Source organism: Chrysemys picta, chromosome 6 (assembly GCF_011386835.1).
Source record: "Chrysemys picta bellii isolate R12L10 chromosome 6, ASM1138683v2, whole genome shotgun sequence".
Lineage (NCBI taxonomy): Eukaryota > Metazoa > Chordata > Testudines > Emydidae > Chrysemys > Chrysemys picta.
In genome coordinates, this window is record NC_088796.1 from 48,547,356 (window position 1) to 48,573,792 (window position 26,437).

The following is a 26,437-nucleotide window of genomic DNA, read 5'->3' on the forward strand; positions in this document are numbered from 1 at the left end:
AGAAAGACCATGCGAAACTTGAGCTTTACCATGTACTGATTCAGGCTGAGCCCCCCTTTGGCCTTCGGGATAAGGAAATAGCGGGAGTAGTACCCTTTGTATCTGAACTCTGCTGACACCACCTCCACTGCTCCTAAGCAAAGGAGCTGCCTTACCTCCTGCTTGAGTAAGCTCTTGTGAGAGGAGTCCCTGAAGAGGGACGGAGGGGGAAGGAAGAAGGGAGGGTGGGTGGGGGGTAAAAAGAAACTGGAGGGTATAGCCCTGAGAGATAGTGTTGAGGACCCAGAGGTCCGAGGTCAGCAGTGACCACTCCAGGAGGAAAGTACATAGATGGTTGGAGAAGGGGAGGTTGGGTGGATCCCTGGTACAAACTGGTAAGTCGTCCCCGGGCGTCCCATCAAAACTGGTGATTACCCGCCTGCTTGCCCTTAGAGGGCCCAGGCTGGGGTGCAGGCCGGGACTGCCTTTGTGGGCTCTTTTTATAGTTCCTTGATTTTTTTATAAGGGGGATTGTATCTGGAGTGGGTGCCTGACTGAGAGCCTGCTGCGGTTTGGACATAGAGACTGAGGGTCTTTAATGTCGTGCGGGAGTCCTTCAGACCGTGTAACTTCACGTCTGTCTGTTCCGCAAACAGGGCCTTGCCGTCGAATGGAAGGTCCTGCAAGGAGTTCTGTGCCTTGCTGGACAATCCAGACAGCAGGAGCCATGATGCTCTCCTCATGGACACCACGGAGACCGTGGACCTTGCAGCCATATCCGCAGCATCTTAGCTGCCTGAAGGGCTGCCCTGATGGCAACCGTGCCCTCCTCAACCAGAGCCTTAAACTCCTTATCACGCTCCTGGAGGGAGTCTGCAAATTTGGGCATTGAGCCCCACAAATTAAAGTTGTATCTGCCCAGCAGTTTTGGTGGTTTGCCACCCTCAGTTGGAAGCTTGAGGACGAATAAATCTTTCTACCGAATAAATCTAGTCTTCTTGAGTCCTTATTCTTAGGAGTAGGAGCGGGTTGACCTTGACGCTCCCTATGGTTGACCGCGTCGACCACTAGAGAGTTGGGGGCGGGGTGGGTATACAGATATTCGTGCCCCTTGGCGGGCAAGAAATACTTCCGTTCTGCCCTCTTGGAGATGGTGGGCAAGGAAGCTGGGGTTTGCCACAGGGTGTTTGAGATCTTTGCCACCCCTTCATGCAGTGAGAGAGCCACCCTGGCCAGTGCCGAAGCCAAGAGGACATTGAAGAGGGAATCTGAGGGTTCCTCCACCTCCTCAGCTTGTAGGTTGAGGTCTGATGCCACCTTTTTCAACAGTTCCTGGTGGACTTTTGTGTCCTCCTGCGGGACGGGAGGAGGAGGGGCCGTGATCGCCTCATCGGGCAGGATAAGGATGGGGGTGCGGTGCTCTGCATCCCCACCTGTGCCGCAGGTCCCACCACTTGGTCCCTTTCTAAGTGCGGGACTGGGGATGAGTGCTCCGCTGACCCTTTTCTGGGAGGCTGAGAGAGGGACACTGATGGTCTTTCCGAGGCTCCGGCCACCGAGCAAGCCACCATGGGGGCTGCGTCGGGGCCCACGGGGTCCATTGGAACCATGGCACTGGCCAGGGAGCCCGATGCCACTGCACCTGCTGTGGCACCGTCAGAGCGGACTGCCCCGCCTGGTCCACCAACTGTCAACTTTGAAGGGAGACCGGGCTGGCATATGATCTACCGCTGTCCTGGGATTGGGACAAGTGACGGCGTCAGGAGTGGTGCTGAACACGAGACCTCGATCCCGGCGAGGAGGAGCGGGAGTACTGTCTGTAGCGGCCTCTCCGCGAATGGCTCAGACGGGTGGATCTGCGACTTCGGGGTGCCAGCGATCGACGTCTGGGGCTGCGGGAGTGGTGCCATGGCAGGGACCTCGAACGGGACGGAGAGCGGGAGCGGTGTCAACCTCCATACCACGAAGGGCTATGATAGCTTCTTGGAGATAACGACCTCCAGTGCTGTCTGTCCCGGTCTTGGCGGGGCATGCTCTCATCACAAGGTCTGCATTCCCTCAAGGCGGAGCGGTGCCTGGAACCCCTCCTGCTCAGCACCCAGCCAGACAACCTGGTGGGGGTCAACGGGGACCACTGTGGGCCATGCATGGGTTGGTCACTGTGCGGAGAATGGTGTCAGGAACCGTCCCTCAACCGTGAGCAGTACCGTTCAGGCAGCTACTGTGGGGGTCCGAGTGGTGGCTTGTCTCTGGACCGGGGAGCCGTTGACGGTGGTGCAACCGGTACCAGTAGAGACAATGTCTTGAGCTGCCTGCAGGGCCTCCGGCATGGAGGGCACCCGAATGTGGCCACTGGCATCCAGGGAGGTTGGCTCGGAGTGGGCTGGGCTACTCCGCTCAACTTGAGCCGGAGGCCGCGAGGCCGATGGGGATCGAGAGCTGCCCAACGCGGGTCTAGTCTCTCCCTTAGCCTTGCTCCAGTGCCTTGGCAGAGAAGACCTCTTCTTCGCCTTTTTAGAGTGTCCCGGGGACGGAGAGCAGTGCCGACCGGTGGATGACAGCATTGGGTTGCCATGCACCGATGCCGCGGTGCTGACTCAGAGCGGTGTCGGGGTCAGGGCCGACTTCATCAAAATGGCTCAGAGCCATATGTGCCGCTCCTTCTTGGTCCGAGGTTTGAAGGATCTGCAAATTTTGCAGCGGTCGCTGAGATGGGTTTCCCCCAGACAGCATAAACTGTCCGGATGCGGGTCACTCACAGGCATAGGCTGTTTGCAAGTGTTGCACGACTTAAAGCCTGGGAAACGGGGCATGCCCCGACCCAGGCACACTTAACTATTCTAACTAAAACTACCTTTTTTTTTTTTTTTGGGTAACTACAGGTACTACTAACTATGAACTAACAAAGTCCAAAGAGGGAAAGATACAGCAGAGCTGGAGCAGAGCAGTTCCAAAGCACCTTCACAGGCGGCAAGAAGGAACTGAGGGTCGGGGGAGCATGCAGCGCCACTCCAGGGGTTGCTAGGGGTGCTCCCCTATGGGTATTGCTAAGGGAAAAACTTCCGGCACTGGTGCACGTGTTGAGCATGCACATCTATTGTGGAACGCACATGAGCAATCACTTGAAGAATATTTGAAATGGACAAAATGTGTCATTCATGGAGAGAAAATCTAGATAAAAATGGATGAAGTGAGCAAGCAAGCAAAGAGAACTTCTAGACTACCAATTTCAGCGTATTCTTTTGACTCTCTCTATTGCTGATTCATGCTCCTGTCCCAGGTTAATAAAATTGTAAGTTAGATAAAATGCAGATTGTGATCTTAATAACTAATATTTATCCAACGATTGTACACTTTCTGCTTAGCTCAACAATTAAACTATGCAAAAATGGCATTAAAAATTACCTTTCCTTGAACAGCTATTCACTTCCATATGGTACTGAAACAGGCAAAACCTGGCATATACTGTACATTTCATCCATAGCAATGATCAGTCATTAGAACTGCTAGCTGCTCTGGACTAGTTTCATCATTTCTTCTCCAATAGCTGCTTCATTAACAACTACATTTGTGCTCCCAGTTAACAATAAAAGTCATCTAACCTGAGATTTTAAGATTAGATTTATTCAAAAACAACCCATTTATAATCTTGAAGAATGTAAGTGTTATTTTTTAAATAAAAATTTCAGGAGAATTAAGAAGTAACATCTGGGAACAGTTTCAGTTTCTTCTGTGTTATTTGTTAAGTGCTGACAACATTCTTGGTGCTTTATAAGACAAAAAATGAACACTTCCTATTCCGAGCAGTTTTAAATCAGAGAGAGAGACACATACACACACACAAAGCAGGATTGTTTGCCAGAAGCTGGGAATGGGCGACGGGATGGATCACTTGATGATTACCTATTTTGTTCATTCCCTCTGGGGCACCTGGCATTGGCCACGGAAGGAAGAGAGGATACTGGGCTAGATGGACCTTTGGTCTGACCCAATATGGCAGTTCTTATGACATACTGGGATTTCCATGAGAAGTAAGGTAGAGTGGTTTTTTTTATTTTTTTTATTTTGGCTAACTCAGCTTTTGGGCTGTGTAAGCAGAGTTTTCAGGGTGAATTTGAATGAGGTGGTGGCAGCTTGGTAAACCAGATGAGAGGGCAATCCAGGAATCAGAGATAGCACGGAAAAGGGTGCAGACACCAGAGTGGGAAAAGTAAAACACAAAAGAAAATGATAAAAATGTATTTCTTCTAATTAAATAGTTTATTTCTATATAATAAAATTACCGACAAAACCCACTCAAACTTACCTCCATTCTCTGACTTTTCTGAAATACCAGATATTTTCCAAAAAGCTTTCATCTGTTCTGCATTCCTAAAAGAGAAAGCTAGTTACTCACCAATAACAGAAAGTTTTAGAATATATTCCTGTCCTAGATCCATTAACCTGGTGACCTTGGAAAAAAGTTAGCCCTAAGGGACCCTTGTACTAAGCTCCATTTAGACAGAGGTTATACAAAGGCATCCCGCCCCACCGCCCCCCGCTCTCCCAAATTCAGCTGTCTGAAAAAAGTCTACAAAGAGGCACAGGTTGAAGTGGATAAGTGTGGCTCTGTGGAGGCAGTATATTGAGATTACTTTTCAGTAATTTATCTAGTTTTCTCATGCATAAAATTACCTTCCCACAGATAATCTCTGAAGAGAGGATAAGCAGCTAGCTGAAGAAGGTGGAGGAGGGACCGTAGAACCATTCTCCCAAAGCAGACATTAGAACTAGCTTCAGCATCCAAAGCACATACTAATCTATATGTAGATACGAGATCTGACCAAAGGCTGACAATTCCATTTTGTGACAACTTTTGAGGTTTTGAAATTATATCCTGGTGGCTAGGGTACTGGCCTGGTACGTAGGAGACAGATTCAAGTCCCTTCCCTGCCTGATTCAGAATGGAGTTTTTCATTCCAGATCACCTGTGATGGGAGTGTATACCCCACACAAGCAACAAAGGATTAATGTAGAACTGAGGCGCAGTTATGCCACTTGGCTGCACATGGAGGGTGGGTCAGATCAAATTAAAGATGAGTCCCAGCTGTGAGAAGAACTGGGTGGGTAGTATGAAATGAGGAAGTCTGGAGCAGAAGGGGGGCTGCAGGGAGAGAGAGGAACTCTGTAGTCACTCCAGGACTAGACAGTGGAGAGACCAGGAAGGTCAAGGAGGAAACTCGGGGATGAGTTGGCCCTGGGGTCCTCTACTGAGTTGCAAAGGCTGGCAAGAGGCCAGGAGAGAGACGGAGCAGCCACCAGGGTGGTGCAGGCTCTGGCAGTGAGCCCTAATAAAAGGGCAGGATCTGGACTTTCAGAGGTGGGAGGTGTTCAGCTAAGTAACTAAGGAAAACATAAGAGGGTGAAAGGGCAAACCTGGGGAGGGCAGAAGTTGGGTTAAGTGGCACTTCTGGTGTGGGATTAATCGTGGGGGCTGGGAGTCCTGACTTTAGAGAGGCCAGCTGACACACTTGGTAGGAAGAAGTCCAGGAAGATGGCAGCCTGGAGTCTGGCACAGTGAACCTTGATTGCCTGTCCTAGGGTCCCTGGACTGGAACCCAATGTAGTGGGAAGGCCTGGGCTCCCCAAACAGCCAGTGGTGAGGTGGTGTGAAGCCCTGGAGAAGGAGATATGGACTACTGGAAGCCATGAGAAAAGGGTGTACTGACTACTGAGCCCAGAATTGTTGTGGCAGACCAGCCAGAGGGATTGGACAACTGTGTTATTTGGATGTTGTTACACTGGGAGGCGTGGGACTAAACATGACCTGGTCAAAGGGCTGAGTCATGAGAATCAGCAGATTGCAGGTGTGCTAGAGGAGGAGAGTCTGATATGCCACACCCAACTGTGGAGGCAGGTGGCTCCAGCATTGAGTCCACTCTTCTACAACCCCAGTTCAGGGACTTGAATCTGGGTCTTCCGCATCCCAGGCCCCCAACTACCTAGCTAGAGTCTCTCTCCTCCTTTCTTTACCCAAACATCTTCCCAACAAAGGTTCTGTGGAAACCAATACATCTCCATGGAACATTCTATCTTTGCAAAGTGTTCTGACCAGCTCTAGTAAATACTCTGCACATCTCAGAGATTAAAGCATTATTCAGGCAGGGCAAAAGCTGCCATGGTCCTAGTAGAATAATTTAATAATCATTTGGTAATTGTACCCCTCCTTGAGAACAGCAAGGAAGATTCATCTTGTCAGCTTCTTCACTTAAAATGATTCTTCTATAGTACTTCCTCAAAGCACAATATTAAAAAATGGATTAATTCCAGAAAGACTGGAAACTATCCAGATAACACCACAGCACTTGCACTACATCTGTTTGTGAAGCAAGGCAAGGTTCAGATGAAAAAAAATCAGACAGCTTTCGGAAAGAACCTTGAAACACGAAGCATAACAATCTTGTCTTTATGAAAAATTCTTCCATTCTCTGAGTTTTCTTACTACAATTAAAAGCAGCAAACATATGTAAAATTTAAGGATTTGAGTAATATGATTTTATTTTATGCTTACTAAAGCTAGTTCAAATTTTTCAAGCATTTGAATTAAAAACAATTTGGATAAACTGCAACAAAACTGTGAAAAATTTACCCTGGTTTTTCTATTGACTATAGAACTGGTCAAAATATTTTGACTTTAGTTTTCTTTATTTAGAAAAATCAAGAAAAAATTCCAATTTTTTCCCCCAATTCCTCCCTCAATTCCCATTTTTGAGCAATGCTAGCATTTCCCTTTATTTTTCCCTGATGAATGCAATTGTAACTGTTACAGTTCTTTGTTTTCACTTCGTGCAAGTTTTTACTTCGTGATATTAATCGCCCCTCCCCCCAACTCTGCCTCATCTCCATTTATAGGTGTCCTGAGGAAAACAAACTTTATTTGAAAAGTATCAGGGGGTAGTCGTGTTAGTCTGTATCCAAAAAAACAACAAGCAGTCCGGTGGCACCTTGAAGACTAACAGATTTATTTGGCATAAGCTTTCGTGGGTAAAAAACCCACTTCTTCAGATACATGGAGTGAAAATTACAGATGCAGGCATTATTATACTGAGACATGAAGAGAAGGGAATTACCTACAAGTGGAGAACCAGTGCTGACAGGGCCAATTCAATCAGGGTGGATATAGTCCACTCCCAATAATTAATGAGGAGGTGCCAAGAAAGGGAAAATTTTGTAGTGAGCCAGCCACTCCCAATCTCTATTCAAGCCCTATTTAATGGTGTTAAATTTGCAAATGATTTTAGTTCTGCAGTTTCTCTCTGAAGTTTTTTTGGTCAAGTATGGCTACTTTTAAATCTGCTATAGAATGTCCAGGGAGATTGACGTCTTCTCCTACTGGCTTTTGTATGTTACCATTCCTGATGTCCGATTTTTGTCCATTTATTCTTTTACATAGAGACTGTCCGGTTTGGCCAAGGTACATGGCAGAGGGGCATTGCTGGCAGATGACGGCATATATCACATTAGTAGATGTGCACGTGAATGAGTCCCTGATGGTGTGGCTGATGCGGTTGGGTCCTCTGATGGTGTTGCTAGAGTAGATATGGGGACAGAGTAGGCAATGAGGTTTGTTACAGGGATTGGTTCCTGGGTTAGTGTTTCTGTGGTGTGGTGTGTAGTTGCTGGTGAGTATTTGCTGCAAGTTGGGGGGCTGTCTGTAAGCGAGGACTAGCTTGCTTCCCAAGGTCTGTGAGAGTGAGGAATAGTTTTCCAGGATAGGTTGTAGATCGTTAATGATGTGCTAGAGAGGTTTTAGCTGGGGGCTGTATGTGATGGCCCGTGGTGTTCTGTTATTTTCCTTGTTGGGCCTGTCCTATAGTAGGTGACTTCTGGGTACCCGTCTCACTCTGTCAATCTGTTTCCTCACTTCCCCAGGCGGGTATTGTAGTTTTAAGAATGCTTGGTAAAGATCTTGTAGATTTTTGTCTCTGTCTGAGGGACTGGAGCAAATTGGCTCACTACAAAAGCAATTTTCTCTCTCTTGGCATTGACACCTCCTCATCAATTATTGGGAGTGGACTACATCCACCCTGATTGAATTGACCCTGTCAACACTGGTTCTCCACTTGTAGGTAACTCCCTTCTCTTCATGTCTCAGTATAAAAATGCCTGCATCTGTAATTTTCACTCCATGCATCTGAAGAAGTGGGTTTTTTACCCACGAAAGCTTATGCCCAAATAAATCTGTTAGCCTTTAAGGTGCCACCGGACTCCTCGTTGTTTTTATTTGAAAACACCACAGAGAAAAAACTAATGACTAATTATTACAAGAAAAGGGTACAGGAAAACTTTCTGCAAATTTTAAAGAAATAGATGGCAAACTGATACCAAGCCACAGACCAGCAGTTCTCTAATTTGTCTACAAGAGAAACTAGAACACAAGAAAAAAAATGTGTCGGTATTGGTGCTGACCTGTGTAGCCATGGCAGCAGGTGGGTTAACTGCTTCCAATGATTACACTGTCCACATGACATGACATACAAATTCACCAACATGATCCGTGGAAGCAATTTCAAATGAAATGGCCATTAGGTTAAAAGATGTTACACTCAGTTTAGTGCAAAATACAGCCAGTGAAAAATTTGTCTAAAAGAACACAGATAGTTGGATTGGCTTGAGCTACTCTATTATGGTTGGAATGAGTGCATGTTTTCAATTTGAATTAATGTAAATTGACTGGATATTGTCTATGTTTTGGAGTGAAAAGTAGTACTATCTAATAAGATTACACACTATCAAAGGGTTTAAAATAAGTTACTAAAGCGATTTGCAAAACTCTCAGTAAAATTTCTTTTCAAGATTCACATAACGTTAACAAGCGTACTGAAAGAAATTTGATACTATAACAGAAATGCACTGAATTTACCATTTTGCAGGGGGAAGTGACTGCATGTTTGTTACTCCTCCATCTACCGGTACGACAACCTGTATGTTAGACAGCATACTAGGCACAGTCATAGATTCTGGATTGTACTTGTAATCCACTCTTACATCAGTAGTGCTAGCATTACATTTCCAGTAAGTTGCAAGATTCAAAGGAGTGGACTGGATACCATTTGAAGATACCTTTAAAAAAATTAAAATAAAATGTCTATTTACTTATTGTAAGAATTATGGAACTGTGTTATCACCACCACAATTAAGTTTCTAACTCCATTATAAATCCTGGTTATATTTGAGATAAATGCAAATTAATAATCATTAATGCTCTTTTTGGGGGAGGAAGATCTCATTCAAAAAGTATTACTTAATGACACACAATTGAGATTATCCATCTATCTAATCATGCCTTATAACTAAATGGGATATTCTCGGGCTAATTGGGAACAACATCCAAGTCAGACTGGGCTCAGCAGCTTTTATCTCGTAATTCCACAGACTGCTTTTGTCAGACTTTTTTTGGGGGGGATAGGGGGCGTGGGAAGGGAAAAAGGATTAACTGTCTCCCCTCCACCCCCAAGATCCCCTTCCCTTTCTGTCTCTTCCAATACAAAACATTGGTGTCAGTTTAGTTTTTAAGTTGTCTTTTGCATTCTACACTGCACTGAAGAAATCTGCCTGGAGAGGTCTTATTTTCTTCCATCCACTTGTGGACCATAATGATTTAATTGACAGAGGGTAACTTACAGTCATGGGACAGTTAGCACAAAAGTACTATTAGAAACAACATTTGCCTACCAGTTGAAGCACACATTTGGCTGCTTCTGTAGGCTGAGCACATCACACACACCAGGGGCTCTTTGTATCCCCACATTCCCCTTACAAGCTCCCTGTGTACCACCCTCCCATCATCTTTTATTTCAGGGACACACTGCTACTCTCTCCCTCATGCCAGGGGATCTGTGTGTCCCTAACAGCTTTCTCATGTCTGGGAATCTGTGCTTCCCCATTATCCCTCCCTGCACCCCAGATTCCCCCATTCTCCCCCAACCTCCAAGCCAGGGGCTCTGTGTGCCCCCTCACTGGGTCCCCCATTATCCTCCCAAGGGTTCTGTATGCCCCCTCCCCCACATCCCAGGGGCTCTTTGTGCCCCCCATACTCCCTTTCCCCCCCAATACCAGTGTCTCTCATTCCCTCCGTCCCCCCAGCCCCGGCAAGGGTTCTGAGTGGCCTCCTTCCTCAGCCTATGCTAGTGGCTTCAGGTACCCCCCTTTTCCCTGGTCTTCCACACTCCCTCCCAGGCTAGAGGCTCATGTGCATCCCCTATTCCCATCTCACCAGATGTTGTGTGCCCCCTTCCTCCATGCCAGGGGCTCTATATGCCCCCCATGACCCTTTCTTTCCCTCCCACACTCTCTCCTTTTCAGGACATCAACGTTCTTAAACTGTATTGGAAGATGGGGAGAGCAGCTATCCTGGCAAGGGTTCATGGGTGCCATCAACTGGTTCTTCGATCTATAGACAATAACAGAGGTAGATGAAGCTGCTGAATGGCAGCTGCAGTGGTCTCCTTGTATCCCTCATTTCTCCCTTTTGATTTTTCCAGTTTCACCAAAATCAATAGGGTTATGCCTAGAACATTTCTTGAAAATCTGGAATTGACTGGATGCCGCATTCAAAAGTTATCACATAGACAGATGGAGAAATACCATCAAATTGAGTATAAGGTCTCACTTCCCTCAGCCAACAATGGTCAAAGGAAGCAATGTTGGGAACCCAGCATAAGTGTCACATGCTTAGAGCAAGCATGAGCAAACAGAAAAGTCATCAAGCCAGGAGAAGCAGCAAGAAAGCACCAAGGGCACAAATTGATCCAGCAGCCAGGCAAAGTCCTATGGGTTTGGAACAGTTTAGTGTAGGTCTGGCTTAAGAATCATCCAACTAAGCAGTGACAATCCTCCTTTATGCCCCCATAAACAATAATTCTGATAGTCTCTTTAACTCCAAATAAAAAAAATATTTACCTGATATTTTAAAACATCAACATTATAATAGGAAGCAGATGGATTCTGCTCTGATAACTTCTTGAGGTAGACTGTGACAGCTTGCATGTTCATCCAAAAATCTTTTGTACTGGAGTCACTTTGTGATTGATCACTACATGTAAAATGAAGATAGGAATGAGAATACAAATATCAGTTTTCTTATTTTGGTTGTCTTAAAATTAAGTGGTAGTCCTTTCTCTTTATTTCTTACACTTTTTTCAAACACAATAAGAGGTTGTAACATAATTTCACCTTTCAGAATGTTAAGGCACATCAGTTACCGATTCAATACTAGCATTCAACACAAAAACACACTCCTGGATTACAGCTGAATGTCAGTGGCACCATAGTTAAGGCTGCATCTGGATTGTGCCTTCAAGAGGACATATTTTTAATATTAAAAAAACCTGCCCTGTAGTGACACCTTGAGGGGAAAAAGCTACAAAAAAGTATCTTTAAAAATAAATTTAATCTAATCTAAGATTATAAAATGCCTCAATCACAATGTGGAGGTTACTTACCTGTAACTAGAGGTTCTTCAAGATGTATGGTCCCTATCTCTAGACCACACATGGTATGCATGTGCTCTATGCGCCTGAGATCAGAGATTTCTAGCAGGTGGCTTCCATTGGTTTACACCTGTACAGTAGCTTCCCTCATGCTCTATACTGAGATTTTGAGGGGCAGAGTGGACCAACACTTCTCCAGTTCCTCCTCTTACTGCAAATCCAGTCATGATCCAAAGTAGAGGGGAAGGAGGGCAGGCAGTTGCATAGAGATAGGGACCACATATCTTGAAGAACCTTCAGTTATAGGTAAATAACCTGCTTTTCTTCTTTGTGTGGCAGTCCCTATGTGTATTCCACACATGAGTGACTGGTAAGCAGTATTCAAACAAGTGAGTGCACAAGGATGCAGGCAGTATAGATGTCTGTAATACTGCTGTCTGTATTTCTGAACCTGGAAAAGAATCTGGGAATAAGGCATAATCCTTTGTGAAGGTATCGATGGAATGCCAGGTTGCCGTCTTACAAATGTCCAGTATAGGTACTTCTCAAAGACGTGTTATTGATTTGCATGTGTTCTACTGGAGTGGGCCCTCTCCCCACCCAGGGAAGGGAGATATGGCCAACTGGTAACAAAGAATGATACAGCTGGAGGTCCAACGAGAGAGTCTCTGAGCAGACAGCACTTGTCCCTGTGAGTGCTCTGCTACAGCAACAAATAGTCTACCTAGTTCCCTGAGCTTTCACCTTCCAGAGTCCATGGGTCTGAGGCAGCCCTGCCATGGGGACTGTCCTGGGGTCAGAAATCTCTGGCTTCCAGGGGCCATGGCAGCACTGCCATCTGGATTATATGAGTCTGCAGCTCCATGTGGTGTTTCCAAAATTATTTTTTGGAGGGATTTCTAGTTTGCAAGAAATTTCTCACAAACCAGAAATCCTGACTTTCAGGCAGCTCTAGCTGCAATATACAAAACAGTTACTCTAGGTGGGCACTGCTTTTTTTCCCTCTAAGAATTTTCAGAAGTACTTTTATTGTGGATAGCACATGCCTCATCTATATAGTAACACAAAGTTTCTGGTCTACTGTATAAAAGATGTAGTTTAACCCCCCCCCCCACAATAGTAATTGCCATATCAGAAAAAGAACTTCTGTATTAACTGCAAGCTAAGAGATTTACAAGTGAAGGCTGACACTTGATCTATCAATCATTCCAGTGTGATCCCTGTACAAAAAATGCCATGTGCCTTGAGGTGGGAGTGTCAGTCTTCTTAATTTTGAAATTTCTAGTTTGTTTCTGTCAGTGATCAGGTACATTGTTCATATAATTTAAACATGTATTTATGTATTTAGATAAATTAAATCTGGTTTAATTTTTAAACAGAGCTTGTCTAAAAACATTTAATTTACAAAACCTATGTAAAGAGACATCTACAGATTCATACAACTAGATTTTTAAGCCATTTTTGGAGTTTTAGCCATGTGGTTCCCATTATAATCAATGGAAATTTCAAGTCTAGTAATCTATGCAATTCTCATATTGGGATTAAAGTGAGAGTGCTGAACAGAAACTAAGCATAAAAAATACAGGGCAATTTACTGGCGTAAATCAAATTCACAGCAAAGTTTAAACAATAAGGTAACGGAGAATTTGTTTTTAAATAGTAATGCAACAATTCACATTTTAAAATCACATCGTTTTCTATTAGATAAAAAAATACAAAACCTGTATACAAGTTGTGCATTTGGAAGAATCTGCTCTAGTTTGCTTGTATTTTTTACCCTGAAGCAGAGTACAGCTGGAGATGGGTTGCTGGTGAAGACTTTAATAATCCCACTTGGGAATGACACTGTCATATCACCAGTGATCTTCACAATACATCTGGGAGAGAGATGAGAGAAGAGCAATTCTATTACAACAGAATAAAAATAAAAATACCCAGTTCTTACTGCATGTCAAATTTCAGTATTAATTTTAAAGTAAAGATCTACTGTTTTCAGAATATTTGTATCTAAGTCATAAATTTAAAATACAAATTGATTCTAAATGAAGATAAGGTGGCACTATGGCTTATTGCACTACCTCTTTCACCTCTTGGGATATGATTTAAAAATTAGATGAGGTTGCAAGTGAAATGAGTTTGGTGGATAAAGCATACAGTAGTCTGTTGGTGAACTTTTTTTTCCCACACCACAAACACAAGGCACAACTATGTGTAGGAGATGGCTACAACTGGCATAGCAGGGGTGCTGCAGGTAGAAATGAGGTGCTTTGAGCTGTGTGGGACAATTTACAGATAGCACCTACCTGAACTATGCCTGGCCAGTGATAAATCACCATCTCATTTTCATCAGAAATTCATTTCAACGAATTTACCACATTCTTCTAAAGTTTCACCATTTTTCCCCCATATTTAAAAGAAAAGAAAAAAGACCAATTTGTTTTCTAAATGTAACTCAGTATAGTCAAAACAATTCACTATTTAACTAACTTTGTAGGATCTGCTCCTTTAAAGTAGGCGTTAACAGATTCAGTAAAGGCTACTGCAACAGGCAGGGTGTCCTGGTTTCCAAGGGTGACAGGGCTGGGACCACGTGAAACACCTAGAATACATATGGTTTATAGGATTAATTTTCAAGAAGCTTATCAGCTAGATTTCAAAATGGTTGGCTACCTAGGTTACTGACACAAGAAGTCACTACCATCAGCTTCACAGCAAAGTCCAAAGTATTTTTTTTGAAAAGTGTGGAAAAATGTATTTGAAAAACATTTGAAATCAGAATATAACACAATCAAAGCACTAAGCAACAAGAAAACAGGACTATTACAATGACATTTTAAACAGATAGATACTAGGGAACACATCATACATGATACAACATAAATGGTAACACTGTATTAATTAAAGCCAACAGCAAACAAAGGAAATGAAACATGTAGCTGGTTCTACTCATAAAACAAACTCTCTACTGTATGCTTATAATATGAAGAAAATGTATAGTAAAAGAAGGTTTCAGAGTAGCAGCCGTGTTAGTCTATAGCCGCAAAAAGAACAGGAGTACTTGTGGCACCTTAGGGTATGTCTACACTACGGGATTAATCCGAATTTATATAATTCGGATTTGAAAAACAGGTTGTATAAAGTCGAAATGTATGCGGCCACACTAAGCACATTAATTCGGTGGTGTGCGTCCAAGTACCGGGGCTAGCGTCGATTTCTGCAGCGTTGCACTGTGGGTAGCTATCCCATAGCTATCCCATAGTTCCCGCAGTCTCCCGCGCCCATTGGAATTGTGGGTTAAGATCCCAGTGCCTGATGGGACAAAAAACACCGTCGCAGGTGGTTCTGGGTACAGCCTCACCTCCTCCCCCCTTCCCTCCCTGCATGAAAGCAACGGACGGCAGACAACCATTTTCGCGCCTTTTTTCCTGGGTGGGTGAACACTGCAGACTCCATACCACGGCAAGCATGGAGCCCGCTGAGCTCAAGACAGCAGTCATGAACATTGTAAACACCTCGCGCGTTCTCATGGAGTTTATGCTCAGCCAGGACCAGAAAAACTAGGCGAGGAGGCAGCGGCGGCGGCAGCGCAGCGACAAGCATGATGAGGACATTGACATGGACACGGACACAGAATTCTGTGAAACCACGGGCCCCGGTGCTTTGGAGATCATGTTGTTAATGGGGCAGATTCTATCCATGGAACGCCGATTCTGGGCAAGGGAAACAAGCACAGACTGGTGGGACCGCATAGTGTTGCAGGTGTGGGACGATTCCCAGTGGCTACGGAACTTTCGCATGCGTAAGGGCACTTTCGTGGAACTTTGTGACTTGCTGTCCCCTGCCCTGAAACGCCAGAATACCAAGATGAGAGCAGCCCTCACAGTTGAGAAGCGCGTGGCGATAGCCCTGTGGAAGCTTGCAACGCCAGTCAGCTACCGGTCAGTCGGGAATCAATTTGGAGTGGGCAAATCTACTGTGGGGGCTGCTGTGATGCAAGTAGCCAAAGCAATCACTCAGGTGCTGCTACGAAAGTTAGTGACTCTGGGAAATGTGCAGGCTATAGTGGATGGTTTTGCTGCAATGGGATTCCCTAACTGTGGTGGGGCGATAGACGGAACCCATATCCCTATCTTGGCACCGGAGCACCAAGCCACCGAGTACATAAACCGCAAGGGGTACTTTTCAATGGTGCTGCAAGCACTTGTGGATCACAAGGGACGTTTCACCAACATCAACGCGGGCTGGGCGGGAAGGGTTCATGACGCTCGCGTCTTCAGGAACACTACTCTGTTTAAAGGGCTGCAGCAAGGGACTTACTTTCCGGACCAGAAAATAACCGTTGGGGATGTTGAAATGCCAATAGTTATTCTTGGGGACCCAGCCTACCCCTTAATGCCATGGCTCATGAAGCCGTACACAGGCAGCCTGGACAGGAGTCAGGAGCTGTTTAACTACAGGCTAAGCAAGTGCAGAATGGTGGTAGAATGTGCATTTGGCTGTTTAAAAGGTCGCTGGCGATCATTATTGACTCGCTCTGACCTCAGCCAAAGAAATCTCCCCATTGTTATTTCTGCTTGCTGTGTGCTCCACAATCTCTGTGAAAGTAAGGGGGAGACCTTTATGGCGGGGTGGGAGGCTGAGGCAAATCGCCTGGCTGCTGATTACGCGCAGCCAGACACCAGGGCGATTAGAAGAGCACACCAGGAAGCGCTGTGCATCAGAGAAGCTTTAAAAACCAGTTTCATGACTGGCCAGGCTACAGTGTGAAATATCTGTTTGTTTCTCCTTCATGAAAACCCGCCCCCTTTATTGACTGATTTTCTGTAAGGAACCCACCCTCCCCCTTCCCCCAGCTTTCTTTCAAACCAAATAAAGTCACTATCATTTAAAAATCATTTATTCTTTATTAATAGATTAGAAAAAGAGGGAGGGAACCCGGGTGGTATTTGGGAGGAGGATTGCTGGGAAGGAAAAAGCCACTAAGAAAAGGTTAAAAAAATGACAGCCTTTTGCTTGGGCTGTCTACTGGGGTGGAATGGGAAGGTGTACGGAGCCTCCCCCCCCCGGCGTTCTTACACGTCTGGGTGAGGAGGATACGGAACATGGGGAGGGGGGAGGGTGGAACAGGGGCTGAAGCGGCAGTCTGTTTTCCAGCAGCCGTTCCTGAAGCTCCACCAGACGCCGGAGCATGTCTGTTTGCTCACGCAGCAGCCCCAGTGTTGCATCCTGCCTCCTCTGATCTTCCTGCCGCCACCTCTCATCTCGAGCGTCTCTCCTCTCCTCACGTTGGTCCCTCCTGTCCTCACGTTGGTCCCTCCTGTCCTCACGTTCACTGGCTTCTTTCCTATACTTTGAAACTGTTTCCTTCCACTCATTCAGATGAGCTCTGTCACTGCGGCTGGATTCCATAATTTCAGAAAACATCTAGTCTCGCGTTCTCTTCTTACGACGCCTTATCTGTGATAACCTTCGGGATGGAGGAGGGAGGCTTGAGGAATTTGCAGCTGCTGTAGGGAGGGGAAAAAAGAGAGAATTGTTTAAAAAGCTACATTTTGCAGAACAATGCTTATACTCTTTCACGGTGACCAACACTATTCACATTACATAGCACATGTGATTTCTGTGCAAGGTCGCATTTTGCCTCTTAATGCTGAGTGCCTGTGGCTTTGCTGCTAGAGATCACAGGTCTGGGCAACAGAATTCGGCTTGCATGCGGCCATGGTAAGCCATTGTCTTACAGCTTCTGCGCCCTCCTTTCCCACATACCAAGCATAGCCTGTAGAGTGCTGCGGTTTTTCTGTTAACATTCAGCAGCAGCAGAAAACAAACTAACCACCCCCCCTCCTCCCGCCATGAATTCTCTGGGATGATCGCTGTACCCCTCCCCCCCACCGCGTGGCTGGTATCAGGGAAGATCCCTGCAGGCTCCAAACTAACCCCCCCCCCCCACCGCCGCCCCCCTCCCGCCATGAATTCTCTGGGATGATCACGGTACCCCTCCCCCCACCGCGTGGCTGGTAACAGGGAAGATCCCTGCTAGCCAAACGCAAAAAACTCAGGGCCAATTTCCCATCTGCGCTTGGCTAACTGCAGGGAAGGATTTATTTTCCGCCACAGGCAAACAGCCCAGTAGGAACGGCCACCTCTGTCCCCTTAATTAAGTTCCCGTATTTCAACCAGGTTACCAGGAGTGATATCACTCTCCTGAGGATTACACAACAAGATAAAGAACGGATGTTGCTTGAATGCCAGCAAACACCGGGACCATACGCTGCCAGGCTTTGTCAGGCAATGATACCAGATTACTTGCTGCAAGCATGGCGTGGTCAAGTGTCCTACCATGGAGGACGGAATAAGGATGCACTGCCCAGAAACCTTGTGGCAAGGCTTTTGGAGTACCTCCAGGAGAGCTTCATGGAGAGGTCCCTGGAGGATTTCCGCTCCATCCCCAGACTTTTCCAGTAGCTGAACTGACCGCGAATGCATCCCAAGTCCTCAGGGCAAAGTAATCATTAAAAACCGTTTGCTTTTAAAACAAGTTTTATATTTTAAAAGGTAAACTCACCTGAGGTCCCTTCCATGGGGTCAGAGTCTTGGGTACTGGCTTGGGAGGCTTGGGAGGGTACTTCAGTCAGGGTGAGAAAAAGATCCTGGCTGTTGGGGAGAACGGAGTGCTGTGTGCTCTCTGCAAGCTCATCCTCCTCCTCCTCCTCCTCCTCTCCCCCATCGGCAGAATCCTCAGGCGTCGCTGATGAGACTATCCCCGACCCAGAATCCACGATCACAGGTGGGGTAGTGGTGGCAGCCCCCCCTAGAATTGCATGCAGCTCGGCGTAGAAGCGGCATGTCCGCGGCTCTGACCCGGAGCGACCGTTTGCCTCCTTTGTTTTTTGATAGGCTTGTCTGAGCTCCTTGACTTTCACGCGGCACTGATCAGAGTCCCTATTGTGGCCTCTCTCCATCATGCCCTTGGAGATTTTTTCAAAAGTTTTTGCATTTCGTCTTTTAGAACGAAGTTCTGCAAGCACTGAATCCTCTCCCCATACAGCGATCAGATCCAGTACCTCCCTCACGGTCCATGCTGGTGCTCTTTTTCGATTATCAGCCTGCATGGTTACCTGTACTGATGAGCTATCTGTGGTCACCTGTGCTCTCCACGCTGGGCAAACAGGAAATGAAATTCAAATGTTCGCGGGGCTTTTCCTGTCTACCTGGCCAGTGCATCCGAGTTTAGATTGCTGTCCAGAGTGGTCACAATGATGCACTGTGGGATAGCTCCCGGAGGCCAATACCATCGAATTGCAGCCACACTATCCCTAATTCGAAATGTTGAAATCGATTTTGGCGCTACTCCGCTCGTCGGGGTGGAGTACAGAAATCGATTTAAAGGGCCCTTTACATCGAAATAAATAGCGTCGTTGTGTGGACGGTTGCAGGGTAAATTCGAATTAAAGCTGATAAAACCGAATTAAAGTCGTAGTGTAGACCAGGCCTTAGAGACTAACAAATTTATTAGAGCATAAGCTTTCGTGGACTACAGCCCACTTCTTCGGATGCATCCGAAGAAGTGGGCTGTAGTCCACGAAAGCTTATGCTCTAATAAATTTGTTAGTCTCTAAGGTGCCACAAGTACTCCTGTTCTTTTTATAGTAAAAGAAGAGAGTCATCATGGACATATCCTGATTCTAATTATGGTCTGCATAAAAACCCCAAGCAGTTTAGTCTGATTCCACATAAATTAAGTATTGGCATCTTTAACTAAGTCTCGAGCACTAGCAAGCAGGCAAACACTTTTCACATGAAAATCACAGAAAATTTTTATTTACTGAGATTTTTATGTCCACCTATTAAGGAATCAGGGTATGCCTCAGAGTTACAAGGAAATATGCACCACTTTAAAAGTCATTCAATGTACTGGGGAAAATAGTCAGAAAGGCCTGTGTCCAGCCTTCGTAAGTTGTTATGCAAACACCTGCATACACAGAAGTGTTTCAATTTTTACCTACAAAACCAACTGAGACGTAGCATTAAGACTTCTTACACTGTGGCTGCATGAGAATAGTGTGGGTGAACATATGCATAACAACAAAACGTTGTGCATGCACATGTGAAGACCAGGGACTAAAATGTACCATTCTAAAATATATACTGCCAGTTACTGAAAGCAATAGCACAGTGGAAAGCTTATTATTATTCTTTTCCTGTACTCCTATTAAATCTGACTGTCTCATGCAAAGCATATTGTTCACAAAGGAAGCCTAACACTTTTCAATAAGCGGACAGAAAGAGACCAATGAATATTTTCTACTGAGGTACCATAAAGCAGAAAGCCATATGTTTCTGCTTTCAAACTAATCCTCTAATTTACTTTGAAATACTGTGATGTGCTTCTCAGATTTTTCAGCAGTACATGCTGTAGGAGGAGGGTGGGACCTTAATATGGGGAAGCAGCTTGTTAATACATGTACTGATCTATGAAGTAAGTACATGTGGGTGTGGGAACTGTATGTTTAATTAGAGGCAGGAGGGGTGGGAGGAGGAGGAGGAGCAGCATGAGAGTGGGAGAGGAGTTTAAAAAACATGGTCAGATTCCAGATATTTAGTCTTCTTATACTATCAAGCCTTACCTTCCCCTCTAAAGTCTTGTGCACTGTTTACAAGATGCTTTAATGTTTTGAATTCTTCCCATAGTTACTTTGTCTATGAACCAATACAATTCACTTACATAAAAAACCTCTAATAGAATACCTACTCTTCCTTCGACCCACAGTATTGCCAGCCCAGACATTAAAAAAAATCATGAATCAGACTAAAGAAATATTAGTGGACTGATTGGAAACATGAAATTAACAAAAAATATGTTGACATCTTTTTATTTGCCTTTCAGTGCACACTTAGGCCACATCTTCAAGCTTTTTGCTGTAACCACGAAGGCTAGAAAGTTATTCTTTTTTAAAAAGAAAGCTGAGATTTTCACATAACCCTACAACTTTGTTTTAAGAAAAAATATTGCATGACTCATCAAATATTGCAAGACTCATGGAAATTAATGGGACCATGATTTTATCATGAGTCGGCAAAACTGGACCCATTAATTTCCATCTCTGTAGTGAAATGCTCAACTATGGAGACAGCAAATAATACAAAGTCATCTATAACAAACAGTTAAAAATGTGTTTAGGCTATAAATATTGCTCTACAGTTGTATGAGAATTTATCCCCTTTTCATTAGACCAATAGGGAGTAATGATTAGACAGCTCAACTGCAGAACCAGGCTGGAAGGTGATCACTTCCTACTAAATAAATAGTCTTTTACAGAGGTACAAATTGTTGATTTATAGTAACTTTTTTCTTTTTATATTCTTATAGATAAATTCAAACTGATCCATTAGAGAGAATTATGCAAAATCTATTAAACTTAGTGTATACATATATTTTTTCAATTCTGTAAAAGAAATACAGGAATTTCTTCCTTGCTGAAAATAACTGCATCTTCCTTAATACATTACAATTTGCACATATTTAAGGAGACACAGACATATGAATCTATATGCAAGTGCACACATACATATTTCTCTTTTTCTTGGTCATACCCAGGGCACTAGAAATCAACAGATTTAGTTTCTTTTTTCAGATTTTACTGTGCTCTGCAAAAAGCTAAGTTTTCATTAAAAAAAAACATCCCCAAACAAAACTAAGTCCTTCTTATTATAAAGATAGATTTAACATTGTAAATCAGCATTCTGTTGGCCTGTTTGCTCTGCAGCCGGGCACAAAATGCTGAGAATCCTTGTTGGGAGTGAGAAAGGTGGCTGGAGCTGGAGCTCCAGCTCCAGAAATAGGGCCGTGGTGTGACAGGGGAGGCTGCAGCTGATGACCTCAAAGTGGAGGTGGAGAAGGAAAGAAGCAAGCTGAGATGGAAGAACAATAAGGAGTGAGAGGCAGCAACTTTGAAGGGGATGAAGGGCTTTAAAGAGGCAGGCATGAAGGAACTATGCCCTAGAGAGGCTGCAGGCAACTTGAAGAGCAGTGGACTGTGGACTAGATCAGTTTTAGTGTGTACAGGAGGGAAACAATTCTGAATGTGTGTGGGACTTTCAAGCAGATGTTCAGTAGCGTTAGAACTGATTTTTCATGCAGATGGGGAAGTATTTGAATTGATTTGCATTGGAGAGGAAATTGGTTGTGGGGGAGGGACTTCATTTTGATTTCATGAGTTGGGCAGCCTTCTTGTTACACAACATGAAAAAGTTTGAGAATCCATCACCCAACACACCTCAGACTTAACAAAGTCTGGCCATTCTATCTTTGATGCCATTAGAAACTTCAGATGGGGCCCATCTTCCCCGCCCCCCAGAGAGAGGGTCCTGTATAACAAGGGAAGAGAAATGGCGGGAAAAGCAATCTTCTTTTTTCTTCTGGTGGCAATTCCTTGGGGAACAGGGTATGCAAAAGATGAGTTAGTTGGAATGTCCTCTCCTCTCTTACCAGCTTCCAGTGGCAGAAGCCTATTGGTGGGGTTGTGTAGCCTCTCTCCTGAGCCAAACAGCAGCAGTTTGAAAAGTTAGTAGGACTTTGAGACTTCACTGAAACGGGCACCCCAGACTGCAACATAGGTTTCAAAAATTTTAGATCTTTTGAGACTTAAATGGTTTTGAGGTTGAGGATGCAAAAAGTAAAGTAGCTCCAGTGTGTCATTATATGAAGAGTAGCTCCAGCAGAGTTACAAAGAGGTGCCTGGGTCTACTATCCCACAGGTTGAAGCACTTTTAATTTTGCTAAATTAGTCTGCTGGAGGGTAATGGACAATATCTGTCTGGGAAAAAAGGTAACAATTATTTATGGTGGAAGTTTTCAAATATTTCAGTGTTCTCCTTATTTGCATGCCACATACAAAACAGGCCCTTTAAAAGTGTTAAGTAAGGATTGTCATTTTAAAAGTTCAAGATAATCGCTTCTTTTTTTGAGAAAAGCTATGATGGAAGATTAGAGAGAATAAGACCACAGGCTTTACCTGAGTTTTTTTGGAATTTTTTAAATTATTGGTTATATCAATTTCAAATGATTAATACAACACATAACCGATTAAGCAGTTTAGCTTCGAAGCTACTTTATGGCTGGAAGATACTAGAGATTGCTGGAGAAAGTTAAGTCACAAAGAACTAAAATTGTATTAGGTACAGTTTTAGGATAATTAGTTAACATATAAATCTTCTAGAACAATACCTGCAGGTGTCTCACAAAGTTTTTCAATCGTAGGGAGCTTTCCAATGACTATATCATCATCTATTACATTTAAATGAAACAAAACATTGCAAGAAAACAAAATATTTCAAGCAATAATAAAAAGCACTAATTTAAAGTTATATTATTTAAATGGAAAGATGTTTGAAAAATAAGAATTTTAATTAAAGATGAGGTTAAAATATAAAATAAATTAGTTAAGAATATTAGACATTTCCACAAATTCCCTTGAAACAACATACATTTGCTGGAGTTAAGTTTAATTTAGAAGACTAAAGTTGTAATAGTGTCCAGTAGTTAAAAATAATAATCAGTCCGGCAAAAGGAACATCAGGTTAAAAAAAATACACTTTTACAAAAAAAAAAAATGTTCCTTGCTAGTTACACCTTAGGTTGTCAAAACTGAAAGAATTTTAAAAGAAATCAAGGTCCTGATCCTTCAAACACGAACATGTAACTTTATGCAGGTGAATGGCCCCTCTAAAGTTAATGGCACTATTCATGTATATTGCACGATTAGGGCCCTAATTTACTTTTCACCATTTATGCTCTTTATTTAGTTCCTTTACTTCATCCAAGCTGGAGAAAGGAAAAGACCATCAGTTTCAGATTTTGGTTTCTATGTATTTGCATAATACTGCAATTATGGGGTTGCAAGCAAGGCAAGGGAACATTTAAATCACTATAAATCATTTAAAAACAATTTTCATGGAAATAATTCTATTAGTATTAAGTTTTATAACAGAAAAAATTAAAACAAAACCTGATAATCGGCCTAAATGCAATGGTTTCTTTAAAAAGGATTAAATTCACTCTATATCTAAAGAATATTTCAATATCAAGTAGAATAAAATCTCAAACAAATAAATAACACCCTGCACTTAATGTATACATATCCTGCATAGCAAGTAAGCATTTATAAGCATTTCTACAACAATTAAAAAAAAAAATTTCACTGAAGGATCTGCCATACTGGATCAGACCAGTGGTCTATCTAGCCCAGTATCCCGTCTCTGACAGCATTCAGTACCGGATACTTCAAAGGAAGCTGCAAGAAAACCTAAGTTGGACAAATATGGCTATTTCCTCCTAACATCCAGAAGTTAGTGGTTGATATATGCCCTGAAGAATGAAGATTTATAGCTCTTCTAAAAAAAATAAAAGTTATAAAAATTACAGGTTATAGAGACATAAAATGGTTGTTCACAGATAGTCTGAATTACTTACCTACTGTGGGTGTATTTGCTGCACTTAGAGAAGCAGAAGAAGATATTGATGAGATACTCTCTGCTCGTGCCAAAGGAGCTATAGGTGGTGGACTGGAGTTAGAGGTCAAGGGTGGGCTGAATGGCCTCGGCTTAAAACAAAATGTGTCAATATCATTACAAACATATAAATGATTTTAAATGGATGAAACAAAGGAAATCTTATGAGAATCAGACAGAACCAGAAAAGACGTCTTCATCTAGATCATTCCCTGCCTAATGCAAGATTGTTCCCTACAATATTTTTTTTCTAGTGTTTCATCCAACCTAATTTTCAAAGTAAAAAAAACTTATGAACTGCTACCATTTCCCTTGGGCAGTTATTCTATAATTTAGAATATTGTTAGGAAATTTTTCCGGATAATCAATCTTTAATGAGTTAACATTATGCTTTGCCTATGTAACAGCCTAAAGTAACCCCATTTCAGGCTGAGCTAAGTGCCAAAAAAAAAAAAAGGCAGAGAAGCTAAACTTTTATGCTGCTGCCTGAACCTGCAGCCCTGAATACATGAGCACTTTCCATGGATGACAACTTTAGGGGCCACACCAGTGGAGAGGAAAGGTTGGTGTCTTTCAAAGAACCATCCGCTGTTTAACCTGGAGATGGTGCAGTGCCACTGCATTGTGAAAGAGTGGATCTCAGGCTTTCCACACACATTAATCCTCCCCTCTGCCCTGACCTCCCCTCACCCAAATTCATCTGGTGTTACACAAGGATGGTTTCACATCCAAGATTAACAAGCAAGGACAGATTAGATTAAATGTTAGTAACACCCAGTCAAATAATTTAACACAAGCCAGTGAAGAGCAAATCTGAAATGGTGGAGGTTGTGGATTGGTTTTGCTACTTAAGTCTCCTTTTTTACAGCACCCAGAACCTGTAAAGAATTCTCAGGTACTACAGTGATGGGTAGTACAGAAATGCACATAACTAATAAAACTGTACCTAGTCAGAGTAAATGTTTCAGGAGAGTTAAGGCCATTTTTGCCAACTTCTAGTGAGCCATGTTAGGTCCGAAGAATTCAAAATGTTTATCATAAGATAGATAAACAGTATCAGCCTGATAATATGAATGAGTTCCTCTTTCCTCATGTGGTTCTCTCTCTTAGAAATTGGGGGTGAAATCCTGGGAGTTTTGAGATTGATTTCACTCGGATCAGGATTTCACTCAAGGTTTTTTCTGAAGATATGGCATTATGTATATGCAATCTTCAGTTTTTAAAAATTGATTCTTTGTTTGAGCAAGTAAAAGCAAACACACCTAAGCCCTCCAAAAGCTGCTTTGCATAAAAAGTACTAACAAATTTATGCCACCAATAATTACATTCACAGTGAACAATTTCCATGCACATTTTAGGTTGATGACAATTAAAATGGGTGATTTATAAACTCTTGAAGAGTTTGATGTAAAAAAGAAACGTTAACTATAATGGGGTAAATGAGTGCCTTATTTCAAGTTGAGCCATTCCTTGAGAAATAAGTTATATAATTAAACAAAAACTAAAATTAAATACATACTATTTCATTAATTCCACTAAGTTTCCCTGTTGATATCTTTGGTCTGGAAGCAGGCCTTGGAGGTGGTACAATAGTGCCTACAGAAAGAGGAGTTGTGGGCCTAGCTGAAAAAAAAGAATAATGTGAAGAAATCATTAGTATTATAAAAGTCATATGAAAATACAAAAAATACAAAAAAGTCAGAGTGCAACCATTATAAATTACATTTCTGTTAAAGATTCTACTTTATTACAAACCCTATTTTGCAGGAATTCATAACAAACAAAAACTACTATGGTATTAAAATGTGATTCTATGGTACTCTGAAAAATGACTACAAATGGCATTGTGGGTTCCATCATTATAGTTCCTTAATGATTCCATATCAAATATACCCAGTTTGTAGGTAAAAAGATGGTTTTACCTAGCTTTCACCCTTTATGCTCAGCATGGGCTCAGGGTGAAGTCTGGTCTTTTATTTCTCATGTATCATCAACAGTAATAAAACAGGCCAGTTAGGCCTTTGATGACTGCTGTGTAGCTCCATTATCTTAAGATCAGGCCGCTGACATATGTGAAACCACACTGCCTTCAGTGAGTTTTCACAGGTGTTATAAATGATTAAAATTTAGTAAATAATTGTGTTGATATGTGAGAAACCATGTAACTTCTCATTTCTTTCAGCAGGACTACCAGAAACTAAAAAATTGTAAAAAATTAGCCTCGAAAATGAGCAGATAAAATTCTCAATACACGTCAGTGAAAGAAGGTGCTATTTTTACATAGCCACTTTTCTGAGACGAACTATACTTCAAAACAGCTGTTAGATGTCATCCAGTAAGTATTCTGAATCAAAAATGTGCTTTTCCCCCCCCCAAAAAAGCAAATACATAATTATATGATAAATAAGAGTTACAGCATATTCAATTATCTGTCCAAAATAATTTTAGATGTGCTTGTAACCAAAAAGAATATTCAC

The 26,437-nt window shown here is 43.1% G+C and overlaps 1 protein-coding gene and 1 long non-coding RNA gene across 20 annotated transcripts in view; one reads left to right on the forward strand and one right to left on the reverse strand.

The window, feature by feature from the left end:
* Positions 1-1,675, forward strand: part of LOC101945903 (uncharacterized) — a 49,677-nt gene extending 48,002 nt beyond the window's left edge. Inside the window, exon 3 of the long non-coding RNA XR_010602199.1 lies at positions 636-1,675. This is a non-coding gene — a long non-coding RNA (uncharacterized LOC101945903). The remainder of the gene's footprint in view (positions 1-635) is intronic.
* Positions 1-26,437, reverse strand: part of FCHO2 (FCH and mu domain containing endocytic adaptor 2) — a 211,664-nt gene that overhangs the window by 9,175 nt on the left and 176,052 nt on the right. For 8 of the 19 annotated variants that reach the window (XM_065599080.1, XM_065599081.1, XM_065599083.1 and 5 more), the window contains 8 exons: positions 25,480-25,583; positions 23,923-24,052; positions 22,678-22,737; positions 13,938-14,049; positions 13,172-13,327; positions 10,921-11,053; positions 8,882-9,081; positions 4,286-4,350 (listed from right to left, as the gene is read on the reverse strand). In XM_065599080.1, coding sequence (XP_065455152.1) covers positions 4,286-4,350; positions 8,882-9,081; positions 10,921-11,053; positions 13,172-13,327; positions 13,938-14,049; positions 22,678-22,737; positions 23,923-24,052; positions 25,480-25,583 — 960 coding nt within the window. Of the gene's footprint in view, positions 1-4,285; positions 4,351-8,881; positions 9,082-10,917; positions 11,054-13,171; positions 13,328-13,753; positions 13,832-13,937; positions 14,050-16,334; positions 16,958-18,015; positions 22,268-22,677; positions 22,738-23,922; positions 24,053-25,479; positions 25,584-26,437 lie in introns of those variants that run through there. The other 11 variants (XM_065599082.1, XM_065599085.1, XM_065599090.1 and 8 more) reach the window with 5 other exon arrangements.